Raw genomic sequence first — 20,895 nt, forward strand, 5'->3', positions numbered from 1 at the left:
TTGTGCTACTGTAACTTTACTGTAGTTTTTAGTTTTTACTTCTTATGTGATTAAAACCTTGACATTTCAATGTTACTTTTCGGCAAGCTCCATGTGTCTTCTTTATAATCTGAACTGTTCCATCAGAAATTATGTTTAGAATGACGTTGCATAGCCAAAATGCCAGAGCAATGCTATGAATGACGATAATACTCACAGGATATCGTACCAGTGCCTACATCCTGTGCAGACAAGCCCCCGAATAGGTGTGAGTAGAAATTACACAAGTGCAATTCAATTGGATGCTTACGTGAATTTGTAAATTGAAGTATTTTCCATTTTTTCCAAAGGTGTGAAAGCATCCTGATTAGTCAACAGTGGTGACCCTGAACACAATAGCATGTTTTATGGATGGCATTCAGTTTCCACTCAGTGAACTACCATAATTACATTTATGCTTGTCAAAGATACGCACCCCACTTTCCAATTTTCATTTCAGCTGCAGGTTTATTTTTTTTAATCCCCCTTCAAATCCGGTTAGGATCCAATTTATTGTAATGCATCTATCAGGCAGATGCACTGTGGAGAAAAGCTTGGCTCACAAATGATAAGATCAAGCAGGCACACAGTATGTTCCCACTTCGGGCTCAGTAGTCACTGCATTCAGGCACCATGGACAGCAACAGCACGCTGTGGAGCTCCGAGAGACCACTTGCCATCTTCCCCCGTGTAGGCTACAGCATCATCTCTTTCCTCATGTTCATCAACACCATCCTGACGGTGTTCAACAACGGCCTGGTGATCACTGTGTCCCTGAAGAACCCATCTCTGCTGCACCCCATGAATGTGTTCATCCTGAGCTTGGCCGTGTCTGACATCATGATCGGCTTGTGTGGTTCACTGGTGGTCACCATAACAAACTATCACGGCTCCTTCTTCCTGGGACATGCCACCTGTGTCTTCCAAGGGTTTGCTGTAAACTACTTTGGTGAGTGGTGCTGCACACAACCACACTGGACATCTTATTGGACATCAGTGATGAATCCATGTGTCATTTCCAGCTAAACCTATACATATTGTTAAATGAATGTGAAAAATTATGTTGTTATTCTGGGCAGGTTTGGTGTCATTGTGCACATTGACCCTGCTGGCGTACGAGCGCTACAACGTGGTGTGCAAGCCTCAAGCCGGCTTCAAGCTGAAGATGAGGAGAAGCATAACGGGCCTTCTCTTTGTATGGGTATTCTGCTTGTTCTGGGCCGTGGGCCCCTTGTTAGGGTGGAGCGGCTACGGGCCAGAGGGGGTGCAGACGTCCTGTTCTCTGTCCTGGGAGGAGAGGTCTTGGAGCAACTACAGTTACCTCATTATGTATACACTCATGTGCTTCCTGCTCCCAGTGGCTGTCATCATCTACTGCTACGTCAGAGTGCTCACATCCATGAGAAAGGTTATCTCTCACATCACAAACTATGCAAACCTCTAATGACCATCTCATGGAAGGTAACGTTAAATGTGTGTTCTTCGCAGTTGAACAGGAGCGTGGAGGTGGAGTTGGGCTGTTCTTTGCAGAAAGAGAGCGATCATGCTACCATCATGGTCCTGGCTATGGTTGTGGCCTTCTTTGTGTGCTGGCTACCTTACACCGTGTTGTCTGTGGTGGTGGTTCTGAATCCACAACTCTACATCCCTCCGCTGGTGGCCACCATGCCCATGTACTTTGCTAAGACCAGCCCTGTGTACAACCCCATCATCTACTTCCTGTCCAACAAGCAGGTACCATCAAGACTCACAATAAAATTTTGCATTAATGTATGATATTACAGGGGTTTACGGCAGTTCTGGGGCCCATTTTTTGGAGGTTTAATGCTCACCACAGACAAACCATATAAAGTGAAGAAGTTAATTTAGCAGGATTACAAATATGTTTTCTTATTGTTATGTAAATCTGCCCTCCCTGTGAAGTCTTCATTTACAAAAATAATTATTTTAGTATACGGTATTTAGATATAAGGGGTGCTTCAATCGATCAGCCACTTGATTTATAACATTGATTGCCTGTGCTGATCAGTTCCAATCCCACAGCTCCATTCAGAACAAGCATGTCTGTCGTGTGTGGGACTTCCTGTCTTTGTGCGCGTGATGTAAGTTTTGCACCACGAGCACGAGGCAGGGTGTGGTCAGTTTTCCAATCTCGCAATGTGATCATCCGTTGGTCAGATCAGAAGTCTTAACCGGCTGACTAGCCTGGGGAACCTCACTCAATTCACTTGCGCTTGAACTCTCTCACTGCAGCCCGTTTAGTCATGCATATTACGGCATTTTGAGTCATATTTGGAAGATTGTTTAGTAACTTTTCTTCTATTGATCCTGTGCTGACAGTTTCGGGATGCAACACTGGAGATGTTGTCCTGCGGTCGCTACATTCCCCATGGTTCCTCCAGCGGTGTCAGCATCAGCATGACGCCCGTGACCCGGAGGAGCCAGATGGTCTCCTGTAGCAACAGGATCAACAGGAAAAGCAAGGTGTTGCCTCTGTGATATATTCACAAATGGTCGTGTGATGGCTTGTTAAGGACACAATGACAAGTCTGTGCAAGTTTTTTTTTTTTTCTTGTCCAAGTGGTACGGTGTGGTTGACAGCTGATGGACAGAAGGAGGACAAAGGAACCAATCGGAGGCCTTCTGGTACACACTCATGCTATCCAAGACAAACTGAGTGTTATTTTCCTCACTCTTTTCTCTGTGCCTGTTAGAATAGTGAAGATAAGTCCATTGCATTATACCCAATGGCCACTCTGTTAGGTGCACCTGTACGTTTAATCCAGGGCGCAATTTTCTTTATTTTTTAAAATCAGTTGAGTACCAAGTACTTTTTTGTTTTTACATATGCATGGCGTTTTAGAAGAATTACTTTAATCATACAACGTTTAGTACAAATCAAAAGTTTAGACACACTTGCTTTAGACATACTATTGAATGGGTGGATGTGTCAAAACCTTTGACTGTTACTATACACTATTTCTGTTCATGTCACTATTATATAGTAATTGCAATAGAATACTTGTTAAAAGTTTGGACACACTTTCCCATGTTCAATGCGAAGATGTGTTTAATCCTTTGACTTACAGTATAATGTATTTAGTCTAATATGTGGAGTGAGGGGAAAGAGGAGCTAAATAATACATATTGTGTTAATCTAATCCCAGATTTGGCATATGGTTCATCTTAATCTTACATTTGAAGCAAAGAGCATTTCACACTTTTATCACCAAACAGGATTACAAAATGTCACGCTGTAATCCGTCAGCATGGCTCCTTTTAGTACCTCAGTCCATTCTACCAGTCATCCTTCCATCTGTCGGCTTCATTTTATTTTGTTAACGTGAGTGCAGTTCGTATGGTATTACTCAAATAAGGCCCAGGCCGGAGCCTAGCCCAGTTGTCTGGGCAAGAGGCGGGGTACACCCTGGACTGGTCGCCAGCCAATCACAGGGCACATATAGACAAACAACCATTCACACTCATATTCATACCTATGGATAATTCGGAGTTGCCAATTAACCTAGCATGTTTTTGGAATGTGGGAGGAAACCGGAGAACCCGGAGAAAACCCACACATGCACGGGGAAAACATGCAAAGGCCACACAGAGTTGGCCGAGGGTGGAATTGAACCCTGGTCTCCTAGCTATGAGGTCTGCGCGCTAACCACTAGACCTCTGTGCAGTACTCCCAATTGTATACAATTTCATCATTCAGTCACTCAATACCATTCACTCCAATTACAATGCATTGGACCAGTGTTGTGCAAGATCATAGTTCAAAGTTCAGTTCGCACAGTTTAAATATAAATAGTTCACTTTCAAAGTTCACCATTTCAATTTTGAACTACAGATAGTTCAAAGTTCAGGTCATTTCAATTTTTGGGGGTGAAAAATGAGAAAAGTTGTGGTTCACTGTTTACAACTATGTATTGTCCTAGTGGAATTGTAGAACAGTATTGAATATAAAGTGGTTTTCTTTATTTGTGCTCTTTATCCTATGCATGTTTATTCCTTCACGCCCTGCAAACAAAAGCCACAACAAATGATGGTGTTGTTTCATGCAATGAAATCAATTCGTAAATGCAGAGCTCTGTATCTGTAAGTCCTTGGGAGTGCTTGGAAGTGTGACCAATCACAGCGGAGTGGGCGGACTTAGAGGAGGGCCAGGGATGAAGTAAACGAAACCAGTGTTTTTCAACCTTTTTTGAGCCATGGCATGTTTTTTACGTTGGAAAAAATTTGCGGCACACCAATAACCAACATTATTTGCTTCTTTCAGCTTTTTCCTGATTACGGACTCGCCACAGCAGATCCTTTTGATTTGCATACTAATTTAACCAACAATGTTACAAAATGTCACCACTACCTCTCACGTGCATCACTAAGTCTATTAGAGGAACGAGGCAATCAGCTGCGTGTTGCCACACGGACGAATATTACATTGCTCTGCTAGTCTTTACACCAATGACACGCAACAATGACATATTTGCAGAAAATTATTAATACATGTTATTGTAATTTAAATGTAATTTACATGTAATTTAAAAAGTGATATTGAACAATTCCTCACGGCACACGTTGTTGAAAATCACTGAACTAAACAGACCGTTTGGGTCAGAAGCAGGCAGCAGGCCCATCGCCCGCTGGTAAAATGTGGGCATGCAATACAATAATTTACTACGTTATGATGCACTCTGATAATATTACAATATGATTCACTACAATCACAATTCAATATGAGTCTACAATTTATTGTAGCTGTTGTAATGTAATGACTCATACATCACTAGAAAGCTCTGAGTCTGACTTCAGAAACCACTTGCATCATTTTCATCATTGTTCAAAATTCACATTGCAAAACCTATTGATGGCTATAGAAAAGGTTTAAAAATAATGATTTGGAAACATTAGGGATTAAAAGGCTTAATGGACTATTCCTGTATGTGACTCACAGGCCATAGTTTTCCCATCCCTGCAGTAGGGATGCAACTGCTTTACAATTAGCAACTTATTTTTTGCCTGTCTGTGAAATGTAATTAATGTGAACATAACTAGAGGTCCCGTGTGGCCTAGTGAAGCTGTAGGGGTGATAATGAAAAAAAAAAGGGGCGGACACATTGAGGTGAGCATCCTCCCCTCCTTGCTTTATTTATCTTCACATCGCAAAGAAAGAATGAATGTCATCGACGATGGATCATGCCATTAACATGCTGAAGCTTTGAATCCAGAAATGTGGATCCCTGAATTGAACCATGGGAACTGCACTGCGAGCGAAGACCACATCAAGACTGCCTTTCAGGTGGCAAATTGCTTGATCCTGTCCACTACTTCCGTTGTGGGTGTGGCGGCCAACGTCTTTGTCATCCTGGCCGTGTACAACCAGAAATCCCTACAGACGTGGAACAATGCCTTGGTGGTCAACCTGGCGGCCATTGATATTCTAAGATGTGCATCCGATTGTCCTGTGCTCTTGACCATAGTGCTGCACGCTCACGGACGAGGCGGCACTCACCTCTGTGATGCTCAGGTGGTCTCCTTTTCCTTCTGCTGCTGCGTCCAGCTCTTGACACTGGCTTGCATCAGTGCCGAGAGGTATCAGGCCATTGCTCAACCCTTCAAAACCACTGAGAGAAAGAAACGGATAGTGGTCTTGATCCCACTCACGTGGACTTTGGCCGTGCTGGTGGCTGCTATTTGCTTGAACTTTGTGAAGGACTCACCCGTGCATGTGAGGTGCAAAGGGTCAGCACATGGAGAAGCATCTTCTTATGACACCTTTGGGATTTACATCTTGTTCCCACTGTGGGCAGCTTGCTTTGGCGTCATCATTGGGTTCTATACTCGCATATTTGTCCTGGTTAGGGCGCATAATCGTAAAATATTCGACAAAGGCGTCTTTCCTGTTCGGAAAAATGAGGAGAAAGAACATGGAGAGACAACCCAGCACCAAAACAAGTCAGATTCCACTCCAACAAAAGCTCCAATGCATGTCTCAATCAGTCAGGGAAACAACGGAGGGTTAAAATCCGCAGAGTCGGGAGCAGAACCTCATCCTCCCGAGGTGCCGCCTCACAAAGCTGTTAAAGCCAAAGGCTTAAAGGCGGGTGTTGTGGAGGCTGCAGGAGCAGAACCACCTAATGGAGACGTGACGGCCAGTGTTAAGAGCTCAATCACAAAGCCGAATAAGCCGCCAGGCAATTGCAGCACTGAGCAGCAATCCTGCCAGAGGATGACAGTTGACAGAGCACCTTGGGAAGTGAAAGCAACAACCCTTCATGTCTGCTCCTCGCCCAAAGCTCCTCCATCCAAAGCTCCTCTCGGCCTGATTGAGAGCAGCGGTGTTGTCTGTGGAGAATCACTAGTTGCAGTGGAGCAAGCCTCCGTTCCACCTATGGACTTGAACAACAGCCCAGAAGAAGCCAGAATAGAAGGAGCCGTTTGCATGATGCCATCCAAGGCCAACAAGGAGAGAGCGAACAAGAGGAAGGAAAGCAAGATGGCCAAACGAGCAGGTTACATCATTCTGACCTTCCTCTTGTTCTGGCTGCCTTTAATCACCACCATCCTCATCAACTTTATGGTTCACAACAACTACAACACACAGGTATCCAAATGTTTTTTTCTTTCATCCCTCCATCCGTCCATCCATACGACTATACTATACAACTTCTATTCATCCATCCATCTGTCTATCTATACAACTATACTATACAACTTCTATTCATCCATCCATCTGGCCGTCCTTCCATCATCTGTTTATCCACCTCATTGTCATTTTGTTCATCTGTCAACATGTCAGTCCGTCTATCTTATCTATTCATCCATGCATGCCCATCATGCATCAATTGACACATTCATACATCCTTCAACCTGGCTATCCACACTGCAGTCTGCCTGTCCATCTATCATCCATCCATCCATCCATTGACACATTCATACATCCTTCAACCTGGCTATCCACACTCTGGTCTGTCTGTCCATCTATCATCCATCCATCCATCGACACATTCATACGTCCTTCAACCTGGCTATCCGCACTCCGATCTGCCTGTCTATCTATCTATCATCCATCCATCCATTGACACATTCTTACATCCTTCAACCTGGCTATCCACACTCTGGTCTGCCTGTCCATCTATCATCCATCCATCCATCCATCCATTGACACATTCATACATCCTTCAACCTGGCTATCCACACTGCGGTCTGTCTGTCCATCTATCATCCATCCATCCATCCATCTATCCATCGACACATTCATTCGTCCTTCAGTCTGGCCATCCGCACTCCGGTCTGCCTGTCCATCTATCATCCATCCATCCACCAGTTGTTTCTTCCATCCTGTAACATACATGTTCTCATGCATCCATCCATCCATTTGCCCATCCATACTTGTGTACATCCATCTATTCTTCCATCCACCCATCTATCTATCCATGCATTTCTTCCAACATCCATCCATCTTTCTATCTATCTTTCCATTATTCATTTATCCACCCATCCGTTGGTCCCTCAACATGTGTCCATCCATGTATTCTTCTGTTCATAAATCCAGTTGTCTAATTGTCCATCTGTTCATCCATCCAGCTTTGTTTCTATCCATCATCCTGTTTCCACTATCCATGTAATCCAGATTAGTGTCTACATATCATTATGTTGTTAATGTGTACCCACAAATATGAAATTAGATGTTTAAGCATTCATTCATTCATTTTCTACCGCTTATCCTCACGAGTTTTGCTGGAGCCTATCCCAGCTGACTTTGGGCAAGAGGCCTGGAATGGTCGCCAGCCAATCACAGGGCACATATAGACAAACAACCATTCACACTCACATTCATACCTATGGACAATTTGGAGTCACCAATTAACCTAGCATGTTTTTGGAATGTGGGAGGAAACCGGAGAAAACCCACACATGCACGAGGCATGCAAACTCCACACAGAAATGTCTGAGGGTGGAATTGATCTCGGGTCTCCTAGCTGTGAGGCCTGCATGCTAACCACTTGTTTGCCATGCAGCTATGTTTACGCATAAACAAAGATATACTGTAATTCAGCCATTTCTTTGCTTACACGCTGCCCCTATAGAAAAGGCTGCAACACATGAATAATGCAAATGTTTCATCTGAAATGAGTGTAAGCCAAACTATTGAGCTGTAACACTTTCATGCCCTCCTCCTTCTCCTCCTCCTCCTCCTCCTCCTTTCTCCAGGATGCAACAATGCAGGAAGTGGAGCTCCTGTCAGTGTCATTCGCCTGCGTCACATCACTCAGCAACCCAATAACCTACGCTGCAGTCAACCCTCACTTCAGCACAGAGTTTTATCGCCTCAAAAACAAGCTCAGATCCACGCTAGTCCGCCATTGACATCCCCCGTTTGTCCTCGCCGTCCATCAAATACAGGCTCAATTAGCCCCATGGCATTGTGAGTGGGAGGCTGTTTAATGTGATTTAATATGATGCTGCTGTGTTGTTAGACTGCGGAGAGGGAGAGGAGGTGTTCCATTGTGAGGGGAAAACATCACAATGCAACTCTGCAGGAGATGAAATCCCTGCAGACTCTGTAGCCAGGACCACCTGCTGGGATGCTCTGGTCCAAACTTGTCCGACAGCAGAACCTATTTATTAGAATCTCTTGTGTGCATTGTCTCATAAGCATTATGTAAGCTGCCTGGTTAAGTACAGCAAAGGAAAAAAAAAAGACATGGGTCATTTCATAGAGTTTCAGTAGAGCTACAGTATTTATTCTAGCCAAATGTGTCATTCTGTCCTCACTTCCCTTTAGCATATTTAGTCCATGACAGGGTTTGCTGAATTTTACATCAGAACACACACACACACACACGCACACGCACGTCTCCTTTTACAGACAAGCTGCCGACAGGAAGCAGAGACAAACTTTAATAGAACAGAATATTTTTTTTCAATGACAGCATGCAAATCCTTAATTCAACCAGTAAACAGACAGAAATAGAATGCCGAACGACAAATTGTCAAACTAAATCTAGAAATAAGAGGATCCCACTTCAAAATGCGCTCAATCAGTCAGCTTTGGGGAGATATTTACAGTATGAAAAAATGTACAAAATGTGGCCTTAAACACAGTGAAGCTCAATCTTTTTGTAAGTGTGGCCTTTTAGAACTCTGTCCAGGTCAATACAATGGAACCACATTTTATTATTACTATTAAAGGTTGCTTAGCACATTCACTTAATATTCTACCTTACGGCATACAGTATGTACAGCGGAACCTCCAAAGTCCAACCAAACACAGCAAATTTGGAGTTAAACCACAATTTGATGGGAAATAAAACCCTCCAAAAGCAGGAAGTACCACCTCAACATTTCTTTTACTGTGGAACTTCAGCATACCATCACAATTTAACTATAAATATGTGCCTTGTACTAGCAGGGGAGGTGAGTTACACCTTTTTTGTAATTTTGCCCATTATCCACAATCCTTATGTGAGATGTCATTCTCCTTTCTGTGCGTTCTAAAGATATCAAATCATAACAAAAGATACAGCTTTAATGCACGTAATGGTACAAACCTATACCGCGTACAAAGACTGCTATTAAAACACCTCCATCAACACCTCACAAGGTTTTATGATTTTATATCTATGCTGTCATTGTGTAGTAACGTGCATTCATTATAACATGTAATACTTCCCGTATTTTGCCGTATTTTGGTCATACTAACAAGCATTACTTCCTTACTGGGTGAAGAAAAAAAACTAGCATTAACTTTTCCAAACTCCAAAAACACAGCAGCGGGGGTGTGGTGAAGCTAGTTGCAGGCCAGCTAGTCGTAGTAGAAGTTCGATCTGCGTGACAATGTTAATAACAGCAATATAACTTAATATGCACCTCACATTATATGTAAATGAAGTATTGTTTTTGGAGTTCTTTTCAGAAGGCTTTATAGGCGGAATAAGTGTTTCCCATTATGTGCATTTTTCGCTAAGTCTTTTTTTTTTTTTTTAGCTGTTTTTATATCTCTAAAATGCACAGAAAAGAGAAAAATATGTGTTCACAATGGGCAATATTAAAAAAAAAAGTGCTGTTTTCTTTTAACTTTCACATTCAATTTCAGCAAATCTTCAGCTAATACATTTGTATTTGTATGATACATAAATATGTACTGTATATAGCATCCGACATACAGTGGAACCTGGGTTATGACTTCATTAATCCGTTCCTGAACGTCTGACTCTAACCTAAACATACAGTAATTCAATCAAATTTCCCTATGAGAAATAATGTCAATCCAATTATTCCATTCCAGAGAGCCAAAAATGAGAGATGTCCGGGACCAGGACAATATTTTACAACTTTTTTTATTGATCGAAGAATAGAGAATGAGCCTTCCTTTATGGCACAGTTAATTAACATCGTATTACTCACCTAAAGTCACTGCTTTTCTTTTGATCACGGCTGCAAAATAACCCAAAATGGAGTCAAAGAAAGTTACAAGTGCCAGTATTTTTTCTAAAGAAGATGGGAAATATTACTGAATTCAATAAATAAATCATAGCAAAATACAAAGGTCTCGTTGTGTTTACATTTCAATGTCAATCATGTTTTCAATGAAGGTAAAAGTAACCATAATTAACCATTCAATGTTCATTGCTTTAATTTAGTATCTCTCTGCATTTAGAATAGTTTTCTGTATGCAAAACTATAATTGTAAAACTATAAAAATGTATTCAGTGTTTTTGAGACTTGTGGAGTAATTGTGCTAGCTAGCAAAGACCTTGGGCTCTAATTTTTGTAGTGCAGGCACGGCGTTCCAATGGGATGTGGACAGTTCAGTGCAGCACAGCGCACCCACGCCTCATACTTTCAGCTGCCGTCTTTGATTTGATCTTGATCAGATGTGATGGGATAATTAATACAAAAATGTACATGTTATTCATTAAATAGTGGTTGCTGTGATTGTTCATTACAGTGAAATTTGCAGACAATCTGAAAAACCTGCCTGTGAGGTTTTGGTGACGTGTGTACACTGTGCGCCTGTCAGCCAATTTACCACTGCACTGGGTGCGCTTCACCTGCGCATGGTAAACCAGGTCGGCGCTAGCGAGCTTTCGGCGCACCTTTGGCGCGCTTGTTTGTCACAAAATTGTCACTGCACCCTTGGTGCGCCGCCACTCCCATCTCGGTGCATACCAGTTATCCAAATTACCAAATTGGCTGCACACAGTGGTGCGCTGGATGAAATTACCATTGCGTGGGCTGCGCCACATTCCAAAACCCTGCACCACTTTGCGCTTCACCACGAAATTACAACTCAGAGTGAATGACTAATGACATCATATACGGGCGACAAAGCTGACTTCCGGTTCCTGTTTTTATGTATTAGCAGCTTGGTAATCGGCTGCTAACAAGAACATTTTGTCATTAAAAACACTAACACTTGCATTCACGCAGTATATTAATAACGTGACAAGATACGCTACTCACATTTGTACTGTAATTATATTTTTTACTTATGTGTACCACTGCATGGAGCCTGCATACCACTGGTGGTACTTGTCCCACATTTAAGACTCTATGAGCTCTTTTTTTTGTTTGGCAGTGCACTTTTTAGCAGTACCTATAAAACGCTAATAAATGACATCATTGTTCTCCCATGGCTGCCAATAAAGAGTGAGGGTTTTTTTTGTATTGTTGTTGTATTTTACAGTGGTCTGCTTCGTCATGAATGTTGAACGGTCAATGACAATGACATTAGCGACACTACGGGTTGTGGTCAAAATCATTTGAAATACATGCTATCATGTAATACCCTGAAAGTTTATAATCATTAGAGAAATGGTCAGTGAGCTTTGGAACATTAGTTCAAAATTTTAGTACTCTAAAATGACATAATTTTGTGGTGATTCAGATTAACACTCTAAAGATAGAGTGGGTATTTTGTAGTGCTGTGTGACAAGTTCCTTGACATTGCATCACAGTCCCACCATGACTTTGTATTTGTCTAACAGTACGTGTAGCATGTTTTCCGAAAGTCCACAATTTTTAAAACAGCTTGAAAGACGGTGAAAGTTTAACCTTTCACTTTCCACGCAAAAAAAACAACCTGACAGAGTGTGTTTGACTTTGGAGGTTCCACCGCATGTTCTTATGTTGAACCATACATGTCAAATATGTAAGCTTTTTATTCTTTTTAGGACTTTTCACTTACTTGCACATTTCACAAAAAATGTCACGATGCGTCGCGTATTCATCAACAAGCGCAGTTCGTGGCTCACATCATGAATGTTCACAACAGTTCTGTCCATTCCAGGATGCACGTTTTGTGGATTTACATGAGTACGGCAAGGGGAGGAGGGGTTGTAAAACATAACAACAAACGAGGTGTTCTAATGTGGAAGCAGAGCGGATGGAATATTCACAGCAATGGTGTCTGTGGGAATGAACACGTGTGCTTTTGTCATCACAGGCCATCCAGGAAAAGAACAACGAACACTCCTTTGACTTTGACAGCTATATTGAAAAATAAAGTGTTTCTCAGTATGTTTAGGCAACGATGATTCCCTCCCAACACTTGCTCGCTGTGCTGTGCTTAATGGAACAAGATGTGCTGGTCGCTATCCTCTCCTTCCCCCCCAGACCCAAGGAGGCCTCCACTGTCCCCTCTTAAAAAACCATGCAGAGTTTGACATCAGATGAGATCACTGCTCGGGAGGAAGAAAAAAACACCCTCAATCATGTCATAATCCCCTCCAGGTTATGGCAGGTTCATGCTCAGCGTGGCCTCCCCATCTCTCCTCAGGGGTGTCTAGGCGTCTACAAGGCAGATACTCGCACAATGTTGCTCTGAGAGTACGCCGAGGCGGTGCTGGACGAGCCGTCGCCGTCCGATGAAGTCACCACCGGAGCGGAGAGGCTGACCATCGATGGGCTGATGTAAGCTTTGTCGCATTTCAACGGCACCGTCTCATCCAGTTTGGCATTCAGACTGGAGCGACTGGGAAAGCAGAAAAAAGCAGGACAAAAGATGGTGACAGTCCTTTGGTGTGTGAAATTCATCAACAGCAAATCACATGAGACTTCAGCTCCCCCAATTTTATTTTTTCACTTTTGCCAAAAAGGGTGGGAAAAAGGAGCAATTGTGATGATAACCGGAGAATTAAAAATGGAACTTACTGCGACATATAAAAAGAAACTCAACTCAACAATTCTAATTAATTTCAGCAAGCAGATGCTAATGTTGATAGACTCATTATACACACAATCCCAGCAATACCTATAAAAGACCACTAGGTGACACTAAAGTTAACTATAGTTACAACTAGGGGTGTCACACTACACTTGGTTTACAAGACAAGACAGGATTTTAACAGTAATTTTAAGAAAAGTACAATGAAAAATATATTGCAGTCTACTAATTTAATTTCCATTACGTTACACTCTTCTGCACTCTGTGTGTATGCTAGCGGCCCCGCCTGCACCCACTGAAAATAAGAGACTGTATAACTGACAAAAGAACTCACTCCATTCATTATTATTGTTATTCTATGGAACAAACATGACAAGGTCCTGAAACCAATTCCTGCCTGTTTTAGGAGCGAGACACACGTGCACATGGCAATATACGCATTGAGGCAGACAAAATTATGTATTTTTCCTTCATTGTGTGATGATTAATTCATTCATTTTCTACCGCTTATCCTCACGAGGGTTGTGGAGGATGCTGGAGCCTATCCCAGCTGTCTTCAGGTGAGAGAGAGGCGGGGTACACTCTGGACTGGTGGCCAGCCAATCACAGGGCACATAGTAGAGACAAACAACCATTCACACTCACATTCATACCTATGGACAAATTGTGGAGTCATTCCACAATTTGGAATGTGGGAGGAAACCGGAGTACCTGGAGAAAACCCATGCATGCACGGGGAGAACATGCAAACTCCACACAGAGATGGCCGAGGGTGGAATTGAACTCAGGTCTCCTAGCTGTGAGGCCTGTGCATTAACCACTCGTCAACCGTGCAGCCCCTTATTGTGTGATTAAATTTTTTTTTCTTTTCATGGGAAATCTTGTGACACATATAGTAACAAAGTCAAAAGTCAAATCCCCTCTGGTTGCACCTCATATTAAAGGCATTGTCGTGGGCTTTCCAGATATGCAAATGCCTCATATGATGACACAATGACACCAAAACATGTTTTTGTTGCTTGAAACTAGCATTAAAAGACCAAGTAAGTTCTTTGACATTGAACAAATCAAAACATCCAGGTTCATTTGTATGTATTGAAGATAGCTAAGAAGATGAATAAGTATTTCTCCTTGTAATTTTTTTTAACCGCATGCGGATTCAAGTTTGTCAAATTCAACTTGCTATCTTCACACGTTGGCATGAATGAGCGACTTCACACTGCAACTAATGGATCAGTTCAGACGGTCTGTGAAGGCAATTATCTCACTCACCCTTGAGTGTGCTATCAGGACATGCCTCACGTCTGCATGGAACATCATGGCAGCTCAATTACATTACACGTACAGTATACTTGATTTATTGGCTTATCATTCCGTATGGCGTTATGTTTTATCAATATTTATCTAGGAGAAAACGTAGTATGTTAGAATGAAAAAGTTTGTAAATTAAAGTAAAAAAATAGCCAGGGAAATTCAACTAGCTAACTAGAATCAAGTATAACGTGATATTATAATCCCCAAAACAGCAACAAAAAAGTAACAACAGTACCAAAATATGAAAAATATAATGAACCCCTTATTGAGCACTCCCGGAAATACTTGAAAAGACCTGGGTTCAATTCAGTGACCCTTAGCTCACACCGTAGTTTGAAGCACAGTGACTTTGTAGCCACAGGCTGGAACAAATATTGATGGGAAATTGAGAAAGAAAGGAGTATTTAGATTGGTAAAGTTAGCTTCAAAGCCTTGGCAGATAGCTCTTGCAGTAAGACCAAAGTTATTTGTATCTTCTGTCGCTGTGTTTGACTCACGGATTACTTCACGGATTTATTGCCAAGAGACTGGAGAAGTGCAGGTATGTTTTTATTGTCATATACAGTGCTAAGTGTGTAAGAGTGTCATATTTTTTACACCTCTCTGCTGATTTTTGCTTTGAACGGCCAGCTAAAATTGGAATTAGAGCTGCTATTGACGGGCTGTCAATGTGATGACCGTGGCTGAAGTCCAGTGTTAGCGATTTAGCATCGAACTACCACAATGATGCACATTAGCACTCAAAGTCATCAAATCTTACCTTTATGCATTCCCACATAGTATCAGCATTTGGGATTAATATGTGGTGAAAGAAAAAGGGTGGAAAAACATCCAAATACATCCCTCTGTGTATCGAAGAACGGTGCATCGGTGCGTTCAATGACCGTCAAAAGTGGGAGAAATCAAAAACTGGGGGGTTTCTAATTAATAGTTCCAGTATTGTAATAAAATCATATTTATTGTAATATAATGATGAATTTCTCTTAATGCGTTTTAAAAGAGAAATGAAATGACATTGGGTTTGCAATTTGGATGAAATGTTTTATGACTATTGCCCTGTGTTTTAGGTATTTGTACATTTCATGAAGGGAAAGTGCATTGAGGCAAATCTTTAATAATAATCCTCTCTAAATGTTCCTACATAGGCTTTTTTTTACTCACAAACATTTAGAATTTCAATCCAGTATCATAAATAAATAAATCTTATTTTGAGCTGACAATGTAATAAAAAAATCTAATTTTTTGTATGCTGAACGCTGGGTTTCAGAGTTATATGGCTCACTGTGAATTCCTTATATGGGCGTGCCTGGTTTGAAGATTCCCTGTGTAAGCACAGAGCTTCCAGGAAATAATTGTTCTGGTTTGAACTTGCCTAAAGAGGCAAACATTAGGCAGAAGTGGTTGAAGTTGCAGATTCCTGACAAGCGAGAGAAAAATATGGGACTGTTTTGTGAACTTGGGTGAGGCTTGACTATCTGCCCAACTGTTGCCGAAGCCCGATGCCTTTCCAACGTTACTTGGTCATGTTGAAGAGTCAGAAGTGCAAGCTGTAAGTAACAATTTCTTAGTGTTTATTTTGTGGAAGTCAGCGGTTGTCTGTGTAGCATTATAGAGTGTGCATACAGAAAGCGTTTTACCTGCATTACAAGCTAACCAATGTCTGGAAGTGCCTTTTACACAACAATTGGTGGGTTTACCCGCGTAATGGCCACATTTCCATGACCAATGTCATGCTAAGATTGCCTGCACTTAATAAACTTAGACCTACATTACCACTCTTTGAGTTCATAAACAGTACAGTAAGTCAGGGGTCTCCAACCAGTAGCTCATGAGCTACCAGTAGCTCCTAACCACTTTAATTTATTATCAACTCCTATATTGACAAAATTAGAAAGTGGGGTTCGGCAGTAGTCTGGAAGTCCTTGGGAGTTTGACAAATCACATCCGGAAGCAGGCCGTGGGTGGAATACATTAAAACAGTTTTGGAAAGCAAAGGAAATACATCTGGAATAGTTGCAAATTCTAGACGATGTACAAAGCTTTCTGTGTAGGTTATTGTGTGTGGCTGCTCTATAGGTCGGCTCTGTCGATCTCCTTATAGAACTGGCATGTTCATTCAAAATTAGGGAAGCTCAAATTAAGTTAACTTGTAAAGGTTATACAGTTGTACATTTTAGACTCACCCTGAAATGTATACCGATGTTCATCCTGAAATAGCATGCCTGTGCAGGCTATGAACAGGCTCTCATTAAGACTAAAACAAAACACATGCAATAAAACCTAACATTAAAAAGAAAATTACTCATATTCCCTATTTATAGCACATAGACTTCTGTAAATGTCTCACTGAACCTTTGGTAAGATTATCATATCAAAAGTTTTGTTGTTTTACTGTCCATAAAATATATTAGTAGGGAATAGAATGCCAGAAATGGACATTACGACACTAACAGTGAATCGGGCATACCACCAGATATGGCCAATTAATTTTTCATTTTGCAGGTTTACTCATTTTAATAAGTTCATCGCAAACAACACTTGCATCACTTGAGCTGAACTATTCAACCATAAAAGATTTAAGCTTGTCAGCTTACCAAGGTTATTTTGGAAGCTACAAACATAAATGTGGGCGTAAATGCTGCAGAAGGTCTGCTTTGTTGGGCTTTCAAAGGATGTTTCCAGAACTCCACTGATCTGATCAAATTCTGCAATGACACACTGATGTAAATGTAGATTGATCCTCACTGATTGGCTGGTTGACAATCACATGGTTGCCCTATAAAGGGTTAATATTGGTAAAGTATTGTTTCAACCTTTGTCTTAAAAAAGAAGATACGATATTAATAGCTTTATTTATATACATTTCTATCCATCCATCCATCCATCCATCCATCCGCTTATCCTCATTAGGTTCACGGGTATGCTGGAGCCTATTTCTGCCGACTGCCAATTTGTTGTGTGAGGCAGCGGACTCCTTTGCTCTGAGGAAACAGCATCGTAGCTTCCCTGACAATTTCTGCTAAGCAACAAGAACATGTGACATGAGTCTTGATAAAATGTTTCACCACTGGTTGTGTTTTTTGGCTTGGTAAGGGTAATTTTATTTCTTTCCACACTGAGAAACATCACATATTGACATTTCAGCGTGTCTGAAAAAAGTCAGAAGAAGCAGAACTTACTGTATTGCTGTTAAAGAAGAAAAGATGATGTAGTTTTCCTGCTCAGTAGTCCAGCAGAGTAGTTGTATACCCATTTTGTCCTATCAACCTCGGTAATGGCAGCCATAACACAAAAAGTGTGAATCGTACCTGTTGGCCATGGGCCTTTCTGGGATCTGTATGGTGCTCAGCTCCTGGTTGTTTGTGCTCGGCATGCTGAAGCTGTTCTTCTTCCTGTGGCGCCGAGAGCAGCACGAGCTGAATCCGTGCGGCGAGGAAGACAGCGAGGAAGCGCGGGAGCTGGACTTTTTTATCACAGAGATCTCCATACAGTTAGACTGGAACGTCTGCTCGTCCACAAACTCGTGATTCTGTGAGGGGGAAGATGGTGTTTATTTGGTGTATAAATTTGGTGTATGATTGCCGATAATGATATTAGTGCATGAGTGATGATGTTGTACTCCACACAGCAACAAGCTTGCTAGTTCAGTATGTCTGCCGTCTTTTTGCCTTCAAAGTTTTGCCTTAATTTGTAAATATGCAATGATTGTTAATGATGTGGGGATCCACACTGATATCAATACCTCCCTTACCCGATCTTTACACTTTAAAATTCATTAATTAATTCATTTTCTGCCACTTATCCTCACGAGAGTCGTGGGCGTGCTGGAGCCTATCCCAGCTGTCTTTGGGCAAGAGGCGGGGTACACCCTGGACTGGTCGCCAGCCAATCACAGGGCACATATAGACAAACAACCATTCACACATGCAACATGCAAACTCCACACAGAGATGGCCGAGGGTCAAATTGAACTCGGGTCTCCTAGCTGTGAGGCCTGTGCATTAACCACTCGTCAAACGTGCAGCCCCTTATTGTGTGATTAACTCCACACAGAGATGGCCGAGGGTGGAATCACTTTAAAATTAATTCTCCAAAATGTTGATACTGCAATGGTTTAAGGTAATGTTTATTATAAACAGGAGCATAGTGGAAAGTAACTGAATTATTAAGATCGGAAATTCTAAACTTCTGGCTAAGTAAGTGCCTAAGGCGTAAGTTCAGTGGCACAATGCTCAGTTGAAACAATGGTTGATGGTGATGAATTGTGGATTATGTGAATTGTGGATTTCTCTATTTGGGAATCACACACAGTTAGCATATCTGCAGCAAAATAAGTACAGAGATATCTGCTTAATAATATAATTTCACTGATTGTTTTCCCATGTTGCATACTTTGCACTTAACTTTGTTCTTATATGGATGCTTGTGCCACATAGAAATGTGCAGCTTTCCAAATTGTTATTTAAATAGTTTCTTATTTGTGAATTGAAGAGTGCCTTGCTTGCTGATATGAGGAAAATATATTAGTTGACTATTTTGTTGAGGCTAAATGTTTAAAATAAATATGCCACTTTGTCCATAACTCATATTGCAGTATTTGTCTTATTTGTTTATTTGTGAAATGCATCCAGTGGCATCACGTCAAAGAAGTATAATGCGTTCATTCATGACACAACAGACATACAACGTACCCGGTCATTAGCATAATACAAATGTGCAATATTTCCATCACTGCCTCTGTTACTACCTCAATCATATTTATTTATTTAACAACCCAATACAATACACTCATATGTGACTTTACTCATCTGTATACACCAGTCATTATTTGCACTATGACCCATTGATCATTGCACTAAAATTAATATATCTGCTCCTGCATATGCTCCTGTGCAATACTATGTGTATATTTTGGATATCTTCTATATATCTTGTATATATCTTGTTAAATTGTCTTTTTTACTCTACTTTATATACTTTTTTTAAACTTGACTACTTTACTGAAAGGAGAAGCTCTCCAATTTCGTTGTACATCTTGTATAATGACAATAAAGGCCATTCCATTCCACATGTGACCTGATATTAATTTGAGGTAGAAGCTGCTGCCTATACTGGAATCAGGAATTACGTACTGGTACATTAAATCAATATTGTCATGTGCAATATAAAATTTGGGTCGTGCCTTCGTCTGTATAGCGTTCCTATTTAAGCTCAAGTGAACCGCACCGCACCCAACCAGGGTTTGGAAAATCGTATTCACTCTTGACCAAACGATCCGTACTAACAGATCAAACGCACCCAAGTGGCTTTTAACGGAAGAAAACACAACAAGTGTGAACGCACCCTTAATGCTGAGAGTGAATCACTCTTTTATTACATCTAACTAAACGGTGAGTAAAGCTGTTTCCCAGCGAACGCTAAACAGCATTTGCAACCATATAGTTTAATAATTGGAAAATGAATCATCACGGGAGCAGAATTGTATTGGGCCAGATGTCCACATTAAATGCCATCTGTGCAAACATTCGCCACTGTTATCCCTGTGACAAATGAGCACGACTTGAAGGTCACGCTCGCAAATAAGCTTTCCAGCAGGGGGCAGCACAGCGCCATGAAGACCGGACAGGCTTCACACCTGCTCTGAACCATGGCGCACTTTCACACCAACTGACAGTTGTGCATTACATGTGCATTACAATGGTCTTATGGGAGCGTCCCCCCACGTAGAGGAGTGGGGTCATTAATAAGGAAGAACCGTGATTTACCTCCCCGGCCGGCTTTGTCGAGCAGGGCAAGTGTAAAACTCGTGTCACAGCCTCGCATTTTAAAGGCTTTTAGGCCTCTAAATTATACATTACGTAAAATCAAGTGTGCAGGTTTGTTTGGCGGGAGTAATGTTTCTGGCTGGCTGGAGCCATGTTATCTTAGCGTGGCGCTAAGGGGAGGTAGTGGAGGAGCGGAGGAGGGGAGGGAAAGATGCATGAATATTCCCCAGCCCCCCATTTGCTGGCTATTTTTAACTCCTGTCGCATATGAATAGATTCTACATTTAGCACACGGATGAAAAAACTCACTTTAGTTCTATTTGTGTGACGGGCAGCGGGTGCTACTGTTAATCCTTGCTGCATGATGGGATGCAACTTTGCATGGAAGGAACATTTTTTTTCTTTACAGTGAGCAGTTTGAAAGTCTGTGAAGTCTCTAACCTAGATAATACAAACAAAAGAGGAAAGAGGGATATTGGTTCACTGTCAGAAATCGGGTTGAGTCAATTTCTGTTCTTTAATGTACAGTGTTTGATATTCTTCACATTTTGTTCATTAAACAATCCAATTGATGTCAAGGCTAATAAGCTGATCAAGACAAAAGCATATTTTGTAATATTAGGC

At 41.5% G+C, this 20,895-nt stretch overlaps 2 protein-coding genes, 1 long non-coding RNA gene and 1 pseudogene across 6 annotated transcripts in view; 3 read left to right on the plus strand and 1 right to left on the minus strand.

The window, feature by feature from the left end:
- The first annotated feature begins 232 nt into the window (after positions 1–232).
- parietopsin lies at positions 233–3,485 on the plus strand. Its single transcript, XM_058076099.1, has 4 exons — positions 233–967; positions 1,098–1,426; positions 1,507–1,752; positions 2,359–3,485. The coding sequence occupies exons 1-4, from the start codon at positions 652–654 to the stop codon at positions 2,515–2,517; spliced, it is 1,050 nt and encodes a 349-aa protein (XP_057932082.1). The 5' UTR covers positions 233–651; the 3' UTR covers positions 2,518–3,485.
- A 1,766-nt stretch (positions 3,486–5,251) lies between these two features.
- LOC131131437 (alpha-1A adrenergic receptor-like) lies at positions 5,252–8,591 on the plus strand (annotated as a pseudogene).
- Positions 8,592–12,170: 3,579 nt separating this feature from the next.
- The window catches only part of LOC131130811 (potassium voltage-gated channel subfamily D member 2-like), a 55,357-nt gene continuing 46,632 nt past the window's right edge, over positions 12,171–20,895 (minus strand). For all 4 annotated transcript variants that reach the window (XM_058074830.1, XM_058074828.1, XM_058074829.1 and 1 more), the window contains exons 5-6: positions 17,815–18,035; positions 12,171–13,000 (exon numbers count right to left, since the gene is read on the minus strand). In XM_058074830.1, coding sequence (XP_057930813.1) covers positions 12,820–13,000; positions 17,815–18,035 — 402 coding nt within the window. In that variant the 3' untranslated portion in view covers positions 12,171–12,819. The remainder of the gene's footprint in view (positions 13,001–17,814; positions 18,036–20,895) is intronic.
- Positions 14,854–20,895, plus strand: part of LOC131130812 (uncharacterized) — a 96,728-nt gene continuing 90,686 nt past the window's right edge. Inside the window, exon 1 of the long non-coding RNA XR_009130089.1 lies at positions 14,854–15,047. This is a non-coding gene — a long non-coding RNA (uncharacterized LOC131130812). The remainder of the gene's footprint in view (positions 15,048–20,895) is intronic.

Source organism: Doryrhamphus excisus, chromosome 6 (assembly GCF_030265055.1).
Source record: "Doryrhamphus excisus isolate RoL2022-K1 chromosome 6, RoL_Dexc_1.0, whole genome shotgun sequence".
Classification (NCBI taxonomy): Eukaryota; Metazoa; Chordata; class Actinopteri; order Syngnathiformes; family Syngnathidae; genus Doryrhamphus; species Doryrhamphus excisus.